General features: G+C 46.7%; 1 protein-coding gene across 1 annotated transcript in view; it reads right to left on the minus strand.

Moving 5' to 3' along the window:
- Positions 1-9,988, minus strand: part of MYO5C (myosin VC) — an 87,489-nt gene extending 77,501 nt beyond the window's left edge. The window contains exon 1 of the mRNA XM_081048637.1: positions 9,803-9,988. Coding sequence (XP_080904763.1) covers positions 9,803-9,829 — 27 coding nt within the window. The 5' untranslated portion in view covers positions 9,830-9,988. The remainder of the gene's footprint in view (positions 1-9,802) is intronic.
- Between the last annotated feature and the right edge of the window lie 1,999 nt (positions 9,989-11,987).

Consider the following 11,987-nt stretch of genomic DNA (forward strand, 5'->3'; position numbering starts at 1 on the left):
GGTGCATGTGCATATGTGTGTATTTGCATCTCTCTGCTCATGTATCAGTGGTTTCTACCAACAGGGCAGGATACACTGCTGTCCTGGGACATAACCAGGCCAACCGGAACAAGAATTGGGAAGCACTCACAGGGAGACATAAAGCAACACCTAGGAAAGCTCTTGCATCCAAAGGCTCAATAAACAGCCCAAGATCCCAGATCTGGATGAAGCCTGAGAGGCCATCAGCATCTGATCCTCATTTCCCAGAGAAAACTGGGCCCAGGCCCCCAAGTTCCCCAGCAGCAGGGCTGAGATGAGCGCCACAGTTTTCACAGTGCTAGAACCCGTAAGACTGAAGCGCAGTGGGGATCGATCAGAACAGTAGTCGCCTCTGGGGGTAGGTAGGGCCAGAGAGTGACTAGGAAGGTGCCCAAAGGAATGTTCTGGGGTGACGGCCACATTCCATATCCACCACACAGGTGTTACGCACTTTTCATACCTCAGAGAATGTAGACTTAAGATTTGTGCATTTCATTGCCTGGAAATTTTACACAAAAAAACTAAACAAACATGGAAATCACAATATCATACTAAAATATTTAGGAGGACATGTACTGATGTATACAATTTACTCTAAAATGCTTCAAAATATACGATAGGTTGAGGACAGAAGGCTAGAAATATGGACAGACATGAGATACAACAAATGCAGTAAAATGTTCAACCTAGAATCTACGTGGTGAGACAGACACTCACTGTAAAGTTCTTTCAACTTCACTGTACCCAAATTTTCATAAAAAGATGTTGGAGGAAATAAAAATTATGTATAAAAGTTGTTTCGGGGCTTCAGTACTAGACTAGGGCAAAGTTGATTGAGGAGCATATCTATTAATCTATTAGTTAATATAAATTACATATATATATATATACATATATATATATATATATATATATATATATATATATATATATCATAACTCCCTAAGTTATGTGGGTTGCTTTAATTCTTGACAGCTAGCTAAGAGCAGAAGCTTGCTAAAATGTGGCATGGGATGGGCAGGATTTGAGAAAGAAAGAGAGACAGAGAGAGAGAGAGAGAGAATGGAAGAATGACCTAGCAGGCAATGACACATACTTAGATACACACAGCCCTGCAAATAGGTGGACAGAAGCTTCACACACAAACACTCAGACACACACCTCTCAGACACACACCCCCACACTTCCACACATCCTTGTTGCCATGGACTACCATTTCTTACTTCAGGTCTGCTCTTGAAAATATTTATTGCTAACCTCATAAAGCCAAAATCATTAGCAGAATATCCCAATTTATCAAGAATTGGCCACTATGGGATTTTAGAGCTGAAAGGGTCCTTCTTGATTGTCTGCTCCAAGTTGTTTGTCAAAGTTCTTTTTACAGCCGCAGAAAGCTACTTCAAATGAAACAGTGGCAGCTCACTTGTGAAACAGGTAAAAGTGGAGGAGTTCTGGTGGGAGCCCAGCTGGGGGCTACAGCTGAGGTCTGTCAGGCCCTTTTACAGAAGCCTGGGGTCTGAGAAGTAATGTTAAAGTCCCTAAGCCAATCCATCCCTTTTGTTTTACTGATCCCCAAACTCAAGCCCAGAGAGGTCAATAACCCACCAAATACCACACAGAGAGTCTCAACAGCCTGGAACTCACTTTTACTTGAATTAAATGAGTCTGGCCCTGGAAATAATCCTAAACTCCACTGCAACCATCTACTTGCGGGTACACAGGCTCTCCCGGCACTCGTTTTGGATTTGTTAGTTTCAGCTAAAAGTAGTATTAAATGGTACGTGGTATAAGGACCTATGAAACCAAATGTCTGCTTCTCTCCTGGAGTGAACAATGGCCTCCTTGGCCCCTGAGTCCTGGGGCTGCCCACACCCCACTGGGCTTGGTGCCTCTACCAGCAAGGCTGCCAGTCATTTAGGGCCCTGCAGTTGAAACCCAGCCTGGTAAGTAAACACACGGAAGTTTACCCAGTTCCACAGAAGTTACTCTCACCCAGTCCCTCCCTTCTTCCTCACATTCCTCTACCCACAAGGCAACGCTTCAAACCGAGGAAGAGCTAACTGTGCAGCATTTGGTCAAACAAACGCACTCCATGCAAACAAAGCGATTTAGCTTCCCTGTGTGATTACTTCTCACCAGGCAGGAGCCTCCCAACTCAGGCCACCCCCTGGGGGCGGGCCGGCCTCCCACACCTTTCCTGGGAGTCCTCACTGGTGGAGGGGGAGGGGAATAGTAGTGTCCCTAAATCATGGGAGGCTTGGGAATAAGGCCAAGGCTTCAGGAGCACTGACCCTTAGGAGTGATATGTCCTCAGGTACGTGCTCAATCGGCCCATCCCACAGGCTCAAGTGAGACAGAGGAGCGTATTCTCAGGTCGCCGCCTATTTGAGGGGGTCTACTGGCATCAGCCACAGAAATAGCTGGAAGAACTTACAGAGAATGTGGGACGACACGAGCATCCTTCCTGCCGCCTTCTGGCCTGGAAGGGCCTCTCCACATTCTGGATCAGCCAGACCAGAGAAGCGACGCTGGGCCCTGTCTCTTCCCTCATTCCTCAGGGCCCTCCTTGGGCTCTCTGGCCTGCTCCTGTACCTTCCAACGTCTTTCCTGGCTTCACCTGACAGGCTGTTTCCGGAGAGTTTCATCCATTCCCACGGTTTCCACAACTGCCCTGGCACCTGTGTACCAGGAAGCTCTTCACCCAGATCTCTCAATGGGTCAGGACTACGTTTTCAGTTGCCTCCCAGATGTCAGCCCCGAAACGTCCTCAGACACTCACAAATCCCAAGCTCAAGTGGTCATGATGCCTCCTCCAAACCTGCTCCTCCTCTGGTCTCGTGCCCCTCAAGACAGAAACCTGGGACAATGCTGGGCTCCCCCTCCCTCCCTCCACACTCAACAACCCAACAGTCGCTGGGTGCCAGAAAGCCTACATCTTAAACAGGTCTCATCTTCTGTCCTATCCACCCCCACTGGCACGGTCATCCGTCAGCTCCCCTGCCCTGCCCCTGCGGCCTGCTGAGTGCTTCCTCAACCAGGCTGAGCACCAGGTTTCTGTGGACACACAGATTCCTTCACCCACACCTGAATCAGAATTTCCATGGGTGGGGCCCAAGAAGATGAAAACTTTAAAAGTTCTCCCCTATGTATTTTGATGAACAGCCTGGCCTGGGAGGCTAATCGGGCCTCAACCACTTATCAATCCACCCTCTGTCTGCTGCCACCCCAACCACTGGCAGTTTCTAGAATATGCCCAGCTCTTCCTTGGCTCTGCACTGTGAACTTCTTTCTGTTCCTTCCACCCCCATGTCACCCCTCCTCTCCCCCTTAGTGAGTAAACTGCTCTGAGCTCTCAAGACTCCCCTCCTCTGTGCCCCTTTCCCTGCCATCCTCAGCCCAAGGAGGGCTGAATGCTTCCTCTTTAGAGCTCTCTCTCCCCTTCCCCAGGTTTCTGGGTCACTTCCATCTCCCCCACTGACATTTGAACTTTAAGAGTCTTGTCTTTGTGCCCTGGAACCCAATACAATGATTCCCCAGAGCTAACACTCAATAAACATCTATTGAACAAAAATTTATATTCCTAGTAATTCCGTTGCACCATTTAAAGACTAAACTTGGTATTTTAGTCTTGATGTCCCTTTTTTTTTTAACTCTTTTGAACTACCCATCTATAATACACTGGATAAATCTAACTTTCCAGACTTGTTAATGACATCTAGAAGCTGCCTACAATAGCCAAATACAAAGTCAGTAAACTGAATCTGATTTTATTTTAGCCAGAGACCCTGGACAGCTATTCAAGACACGTCTCTTGGTCTCGTACATCTGAGTTTCAGCAAAACTTCCGTGAAGATATCTTGTGAGTTTCTCATGCACAAGTGAGAGAAATGGATGGTTGAAATATAATTTGTGAATCTGTGGCTAAAACCAGTGATGACCTGAGTCCTGATTAATGAGCAAAAACAATTTAAGAAAGGTTTCTAGAAGCAGGCCGTAGGGCTCTGCTGGCTCATCCTCCATTCATCACTTTCACCAATATCTTAGATAAAAAAAACAAACCAAACCACGTGTATCAAATATACACGTGAAATGATTAATTAGCTAAAGACGGTCAAGATGTAAAGTCCCGTATGGTACCAAAAATCAACTGTATTTTAATAGCATCAATATTTTTAAAAAGCTTTTATTAAGCATATGTGTCAGGTGTTGTGCTAAGGATTTTACATCGATTATTTAACCCTTACAATGACTGTTAAGACTTAAGTCCATTTCACAGGTGTGGAAGCTCAGAGAGGTTAAGTAACTTGTTCAGTGTCACTCAGTTAGGGGCAGGACCAAGACTTAACACCAGCCACATGCATAGTGCGTTCCAGAGGCAGCATGGAGCAGCTCTGCTTAGAACAAACAGAACACTAACTTAATGCTAGTCTGCATTGAGGCAACTCGGGGGAGGGTGCAGGCCCACGATTTCACGGTACTCATGGCCGAGCAGACCAGATAGAGAACAGTGCCACTAAGATGGGCACCAAGGTACTGAAATTCGCCCAGAGATGGCGGCCTGGAAGGTGATCTGAATTGAGGCTGTAAGTGAAAAGGTTGGTGGTATGGTCACTCTGATCCAGCTCTCAGTCCTGCCCATGCAGCCTTCTCAGTAGCTGTGAAGTCCTCTGGGCTTCCTTCGTTTTAAATATATCCGTGTCTTCCAGTCGTGCCATCACAGCCTCGGGTCCCCCACTCCTTTCTGAGGCTAACCCCTGCCTGGTGCCTGTCTTACAGCTTCCGATTCCATTCCTCTACTGGTTCCCTCCCTTCAACCCATGCACATGCGCAGGTGTCCCCTTGCTCCCTCACAATTCTACTGAAAGAGCAGCAGTGCCCAGGACCTCCTAAATGGCCAGGTTGAAGGACGCTTCCTCAGCCTTTGTCCTCCTTAACTTCTCTGTAGCCATAGAACAATGGACTGCCCAGTCTTCAGTTATTGATATATCCATAATTTTTGCATAGTTTATGTTTATGATCACATAGCAGATACAATTTTTTGTGCCCTCATTTTTCACGTGCTATAAGCATTTCCCATGTTGTTATGAAGTCTTCACTAAGCAGCATTTTTAATGACTTCATACTATTCTACACTGTGAGGTATCGAAGGATAATTCATCTAATTCTACCCCTTTTGCTGGACAACGGGTTTCAGTTCCATTTATTATTAGAAGGAAGAATCTGATAAATAAGCAGGTGTCGGGCAGTTATAGACAGATGGACTTCCCCACCGGTCCTCTGGTGGGGGAAAGGTGAGATCTCCTGCAGAGGAGGAAGATGACAGGCAGTTGAACCAAACTGGTGGCAGCCGGAGGTATTACCTTAAGAACATAGGCTTTTAAACTGAAAGCAACAAAGGAACAAGACAAAGAAACAAAAAGTCATAGACACAGACAATAGTTTAGTGGTTACTAGAGGGTAAGGGGGGTGGGGGTGGTAGATGAGGGTAAACGGGGTCTAATATGTGGTGATGGAAGGAGAACTGACTCTGGGTGGTGAACACACAATGTGATATATAGATGATGTCATACAGAATTGTACACGTGAAACCTATGTAATTTTACTAACCATTGTCGCCCCCATAAATTTAAATAATAATAAAAAAAGAACATAGGCTTTTCAATCTGGCTCCATCACTTCTATGTGACCTTAGGCAACTTAACCAGAGCCATTTGTAAAATTGGGAGAAGAAAACATTAATTGTTCAGATTTAGTAACAGGAGGCACAAAAAGTTCTGAGGATGGCATCTGGCACATAAGAAGTACTCAGTGACTGTGAGATAAAAGTAACCATCTGAACATCATCATCTTCATTCCCATAGCTTTTCCTAAAAGCAGAAAAGCTCATTCACTCATGCATGCACACATCAAACATTCATTGAGCCCCCACTGCTTCCTGTTCTCTAGAAACTCTCGGTCAGCAAGGGGGACAGAGAGTTAATGAGCTGTTACAAGTCAGCGTCAAAGACGCCCAGCTGGATTTGCTGCAAAGATTTTTCAGAAGAGGAACTGCTCAAATTGAATGTGGAAGGTGCGGGTGAGCAAAGTAGACAGAGAGACAGACAGACAGACATTTCAAGCAGAGGGAGTTTCATGTGCCAAGGCGCTGAGGGACGACAGCAAAGAGTTTGGTGAAACAAGAGCCAAGGTAGGAGCAGGCAGGCAGGGGGCTGGGCGAGGACGCAGAGAGGTAGGACCCAGTGGCTGGTTAGTGAATTTGAAAGTGACTCCAGAGGGCTCAGGTAGAGAAGGGCGCGACTGGTTTTTCTCAGAGAGATTTCAAAGACTGGAACTGCTGGGTCAAATGCTCTGAACATTTCTAAGGCATATCGACAACTAGCTTTTGAAAAGGGATGGGTCATTTTATACTTCCACCTTCCAACTGCTACTCTCACCGTGCTTCCTCCCAGGAAGCCCCTTTCTCAGAATCTCGCCTCCTTTGGTTCCTGATGCCCGCTCTCCTGTCTCCACCTCCCTGAAATGGCTCTGCCTCAGTCCCCTCTGCTTCCTCTCCCTCCTTGATCAGATGCATTCCCTAGCATTCTGTCTTCTCTCCCTTGGGGAAGCCCTCACTGCCTGAGCTTCGACTCCGCTTCTGGGAAGAAGACACCTGGCCCGTCCTCCACACAAACCTCTGACCACCAGGCACTTCCCCTGGAAACCCACCACCACCTCAACCCCTGCAGGTAGTTGCCTCATGACTTTCCTAAGAAATCTCTCCTCCTTCTGATGTCCCTAACTGTGTCCATGGTGCCACCCTGCTCTCACTCATCCAGATGCTAACCTCCACGCCATCCTTGGCCCACCGCTCTCCCCACTCCCCAGTCCAGTCTCTCACTCTCTCCTCCTCCAAGCGCTCTCCAGATTCTGCCCCCACTGTCTGTTTCCAATACTGAGGCCCTAATTCTTTCCCCAGATACTTAGGATGACCTGAGAATTCAGCTACCTGACTCCAGCTTTCTCCCACAGGTACAGAGTCCTATAGGCACTGCTGGCATACCCAGCTTCCTAAAATATCCCCCTTGATCCTGTCATCCCCATTTAAAACCTTCACTGGAGTATAAAGCCCTGACCTATGGCTGCCAAGAACCCCTCCCCCTGCCCCCGCTTTGCTCTACTGCCCAGCAGGATCCTCCATGCCTTCTATGTCTCAGCAGACTGAATTACTTGCCATTTCTCATTTTTCACAAGCCAGAAAACTCCTTGAGAGGCAAGACTGTCACTTAAAATCTTTCTAACTTCCTCCAAGTATAATATTTTATGTACAGGAAGTGCTAAATAAGTGTTTTATGGGCGATAATATGCCTGTCTTCAAGGCTTATGCAGGAAAGGAGATTAGCCAGGGGACAGGCAGGTAACAGCAGTGTAAAGTGGGTGACTGGGGCAGCCTAGAGGTCAGGGGGTAGGTGTGGCTGCCACACAGGACCTGGCTGCCAGGGGTGGATTCCTGAATGGACAGCCCACCCGCCACCCTACTGCAGGGTCACTATTTGCCTGGGTGCAGAAATGGGTTTCAGGTTGTTTGAAAACATTGTGGGGTAAGATTGTACAATGGCAGTTAAATGTGGCCAAGGGTTCCCTTTCCATTTAAAGAGACACTTTTGCCGTAGATATAAACAATTGTTTTAAATAGGTGTTGCAATGGTTTAAGCAAACTTTTTCCTTCTACTTTGTTTAATTAGTAACAGTACAAATACAAACGAACCAAACAGTATTTTCTGCTCTAATGCATTTTCATTAACTAAAGTTCTAAATGGACAGTGTTTGAATTGCCTCTGTTCTACAACAGTTTTACCAGTGAAAATGTGAGCCATCAGATATCCAACAGTGCTTCTTTGGTCTTCAACTTACTGGCGGTAAAAGAAAATTCTTGAACAAAACTATTCTTGGAAGATACTTTGGAGGACAGAGAAAATTGTTAACTATTTTAAATAACAATGCCCTCTCCGCCCCCAAGCAAAAATACACAGGCGTGAGCACCCCTATCATCAAGTGCCTCACGCCACAAAAATTTATCAAATACTAACTAGGTACCAGGCGCAATGTAGGAAAAATGATATGGAAGAGTTTTCTAGAGACGAGCTTGAACGGACAGAGAATCGGAGAATCCCAGAGTCAGAAGGATTGATGGTTGTCCCTACCCACTTTGTATCCGGTGTCTCTAGGCCGCCACCTCCCTTCCAGGTGGTCAGTCAGCCCCCCACTTTATCAGTTCCAGAGGTAGGATGCCCCCCCATTTGTATAGCTGCCTGTTTAGGTTTTAGAGTTTAATTTGTTAAATAGTTCTTTCTTAATCTAAACCCTCTCCCTTGCTTTCCTACCACTCCTCTCAACCCTCCCGAGTCCCAAAAACTAGCCAATTGTCTTGGATGCCCGCACACAGCATTGGCCTACGTCAAAGTGTGTGACTGGGGACCCACGTTTAACTGCCATTGTACAATCTTATCCCACAATGATTTCAAACAACCTGAAACCCATTTCTGCACCCAGGCAAATAGTGACCCTGCAGTAGGGTGGCGGGCAGGCTGTCCATTCAGGGATCCACGCCTGGCAGCCAGGTCCTGTGTGGCAGCCACACCTACCCCCTGATCTCTAGGCTGCCCCAGTCACCCACTTTACACTGCTGTTACCTGCCTGTCCCGTCTAATCTCCCTTCGTGCATAAGCCTTGAAGACAGGCGTATTGCAACACTTATTTAGAACAATTTTTATATCTACAACAAAAGTGTCTTTTCAAACATAAAGGGAGGGCATGTGTCAGGGTAAATGGATGGATACTAGTCTCATCCATCTGAATATTGGGAACTGTGGATTTCCTCCATTACAGTGTAGAAAGGTCCGGCTTTATGGTTATTCAAATGGATATTTTTCAAAAGGGCCAACACTTTCACACCTTTTATCCAAATAACTAACCAACATCATTTCAGCCGGTTCTGGATAGCCTGTGGGAATGCGCCCTTCCTAGATAAGGGTGGAGTACTCGGCCCCTGGAAGATGAGGTTTCAGAGGAATGTTCTAGAGTGACTCCCAGAGTCGGGTTGTGTGTGAAAGGAGCTACACAAACTATGAAACAACACCGTATAAATATTAGGTGAAGAGCTTGTGGTCGCATGTCAGGACCCCTGGGTTCCCAGAAGCTCTCAACTTCTACTACAGGCGATGCCTGGGCCACACGTCCAGGCAGGTGCAGCTTTCCGCCGCAGATGAACTTCAACGCACGTGCAGGTATTTTGAAGGCTCAAGAAATCTAGACATCGTCCCGAATATTGGGGCCCTACACTAGGCCAAACTGTTCAAGAAGCTACCAGGAGGGTCGGAAAGATTATGGATAATATTACTCGCCCACGTCTGAGATTTCTACGTCGCCGCCAGCAACTCGGATTCCACTCGTGGCTCCCGAAGGGGGGGCCGAGGGGCGCGGGGGACCGCGTTAACGCGCGACCACTAGGCCCCGAGGCTCGGCCCCGCGAGGCGCCCCTCTCACTCTGTCTTCCAGTCACCAGGGGACCCAAGCTCGCCAAGCTCTCGGAGGCGCCTTTCCCGTGAACGAGGGCCCGAGCCCTCGAGGGGCGCCGCTCCCCGGGCCCCACCCCCGGGCCCCATCCCCGGGCCCTCCGCGGCCCCTCCCCACGGCCGGCGCGCCAGGTGCACAGGTGTGGCCCGGCCAGCAGGTACAGTCAGCACTCGCGCCGGGCCGGCTTCCCCCGCGCGCGCCCTCCCGCTGGTCGGGCCACCCCGCCTACCTGCGTGTACAGGTCGGCCACCGCCATGGGCCCGAGAGCCTGGGCCGTTCAGGCACGGCGACCGGGCGGCTCGGGGTCTGCGCCTGCCACTCTGAGGCCCGGGGCAGGGAGCTGCAGGCGGGCGCCGCATCAAGCAGCGCGGGGCCACCTCGCGGAGAAGTTTTCCAGCGGCCCACACACTTCCCCGAGGGCTGGCGGCCGCGGAGCAGAGAAGGCGCGGATTGGTCTCTCCCGGCCCGGCCTGGCGAGTCCTCGCCGCGATTGGCTGGGGCGGGGGCGGGGGTGGGGCGCGACCCTCCTCCCGGCGAGTGGTCGGCGGTGAAGTGGGTCCACCTGGCGGGGACCCAGCGCTTCTCCGAGAAGCAGCCCCCGCGGGACGCGCGGGCTCTCGGGGGCAGGAGACGTAGTGTTCCCAGGCGGTTCCGGCCCGAGTTGCAGCTCCCTTCGGTCGCAGTGTGTTTACTGGGAAAAGGACATGACCATGTCTATGGAAACCCCAAGAGAATCACCAAACTATTAGAACTTGTAAGAGAGTTCAGTCAGGTGACCATATTCAAAATCAAATACAAAAAAGTAACTTGCCTGTGTATCAGCGATAACCACTTAGAAAAAAAACAATAGAAAGTAAAATAGAAAAATAAGATATTTACAATATCAACTAAAATATAAAGTGTCCAGAAATTACACTGACAAAAATGCACTTGGCCTTTGTGGAGAAGTATTTAAATTTCAAGGGCATAAAGGGAGACCTGAATAAATAGACAAACGTGCCATTTTCATGGATGGGAATGTTTAATATTGTACAGGTGTCAATTCTACCCAAGTTAATAATCGATAAGACTAACATAATTGGAATAAAAATCCTAGCAGGACTTTTGGAAAATTGTGCAATGACTTGATATCGTATATAGAATAAAAGTCCCATCCTGGCCGAGTGCCAGCCCTTGGGAAAGTTTGTGGACCGCTGCAAACTTCTCCCGCAAGATGGCTCAGTCATGTTTTGTACTTTTCAGTGTACAAATCTTACACTTCTTTAATTAATTGGTTCCCAGACTATTATTCTTTTTATTATAAATGTATATGAATGTTTTCTTAATTCCATTTTCCAATTGTTTATTGCTAGTGTATAGAATATAATTGACTTTTGTATATTGATCTTATATCTTGTGACCTTTTCTGGATTCGTTTATTAGTTCTAGTAATTTTTTTTGTGTGGATTCCCTTAGAAATTTCCACATAAAAGATTGTTATTTGCAAATAAATACATTTTTTTACTCTTTCTTTTCAATTTAGGTGCCTTTATTTATTATTATTATTATTACTATTATTATTATTTTGGTGCCTTATTGCATTGGGTAGAACCACCAGCACAATGTCGAATAGCAGTGGTAATAACAAACAGACATGCTTGCCTTGTTCCCAATTTTAGGGGGAAAGCATTCAGGATTTTGTTTTTCGTTTTTTTGCCATTAATTATGAGGTTAGCCATAGGTTTTTCCATAGATGTCCTTTGTCAGGCTGAAGAAGCTCCTCCTATTTCTAGTTAATTATAATTTTGCTTTTCAGTCTTGAATGGGATCGGTATGTCTTTTTCTCTCCTTTTTTCTCCACCTATATGTTTTTAAATCTTAAGTGTGTCTCTTATAAACAGTATATAAAAAAACAGTGGATGTTTTATTTTGTTTGTTTGTTTGTATCCAGTTGGACAATCTGTGCCTTCTTGTAGAAGTATTTAATCCATTCACATTGAATGTAATCATTGATGTGGTTGGATTTACACCTGTCATTTTGTTGTTTCCTATATGGCTTGTGTCTTTTTTGTCCCTGTTTCTCCTTTACTGACATTTTTGGCAGTAGATTTTTTTTCTTTTTTTCAGTGGACCATTTTAATTCCTACCTTTTAAAAATAAATAAATGAATAACTATTTCTTAATTTTTTTAGTGGTTCTCCTAGAGATTAAAATATTTATCTTAACTCATCACAGATACTTGTTTAATACTGTATTACTTTACTTTCCTACAGCTGCTGTAACAAAATGCCACAAACTGGGTTCCTTAAAACAGCAGAAATGTATTCTCTCACAGTTCTGAGACCAGTACTCTTACTACTAAGTGTGAGGTTTCACTGCACTCCCCTCCAAACAAGGGAGGCCCTCCAAAGGCAAAGCTGCTGGTTTTCACAGTT

This window comes from Rhinolophus hipposideros (genome assembly GCF_964194185.1).
Source record: "Rhinolophus hipposideros genome assembly, chromosome: 5".
NCBI lineage: Eukaryota > Metazoa > Chordata > Mammalia > Chiroptera > Rhinolophidae > Rhinolophus > Rhinolophus hipposideros.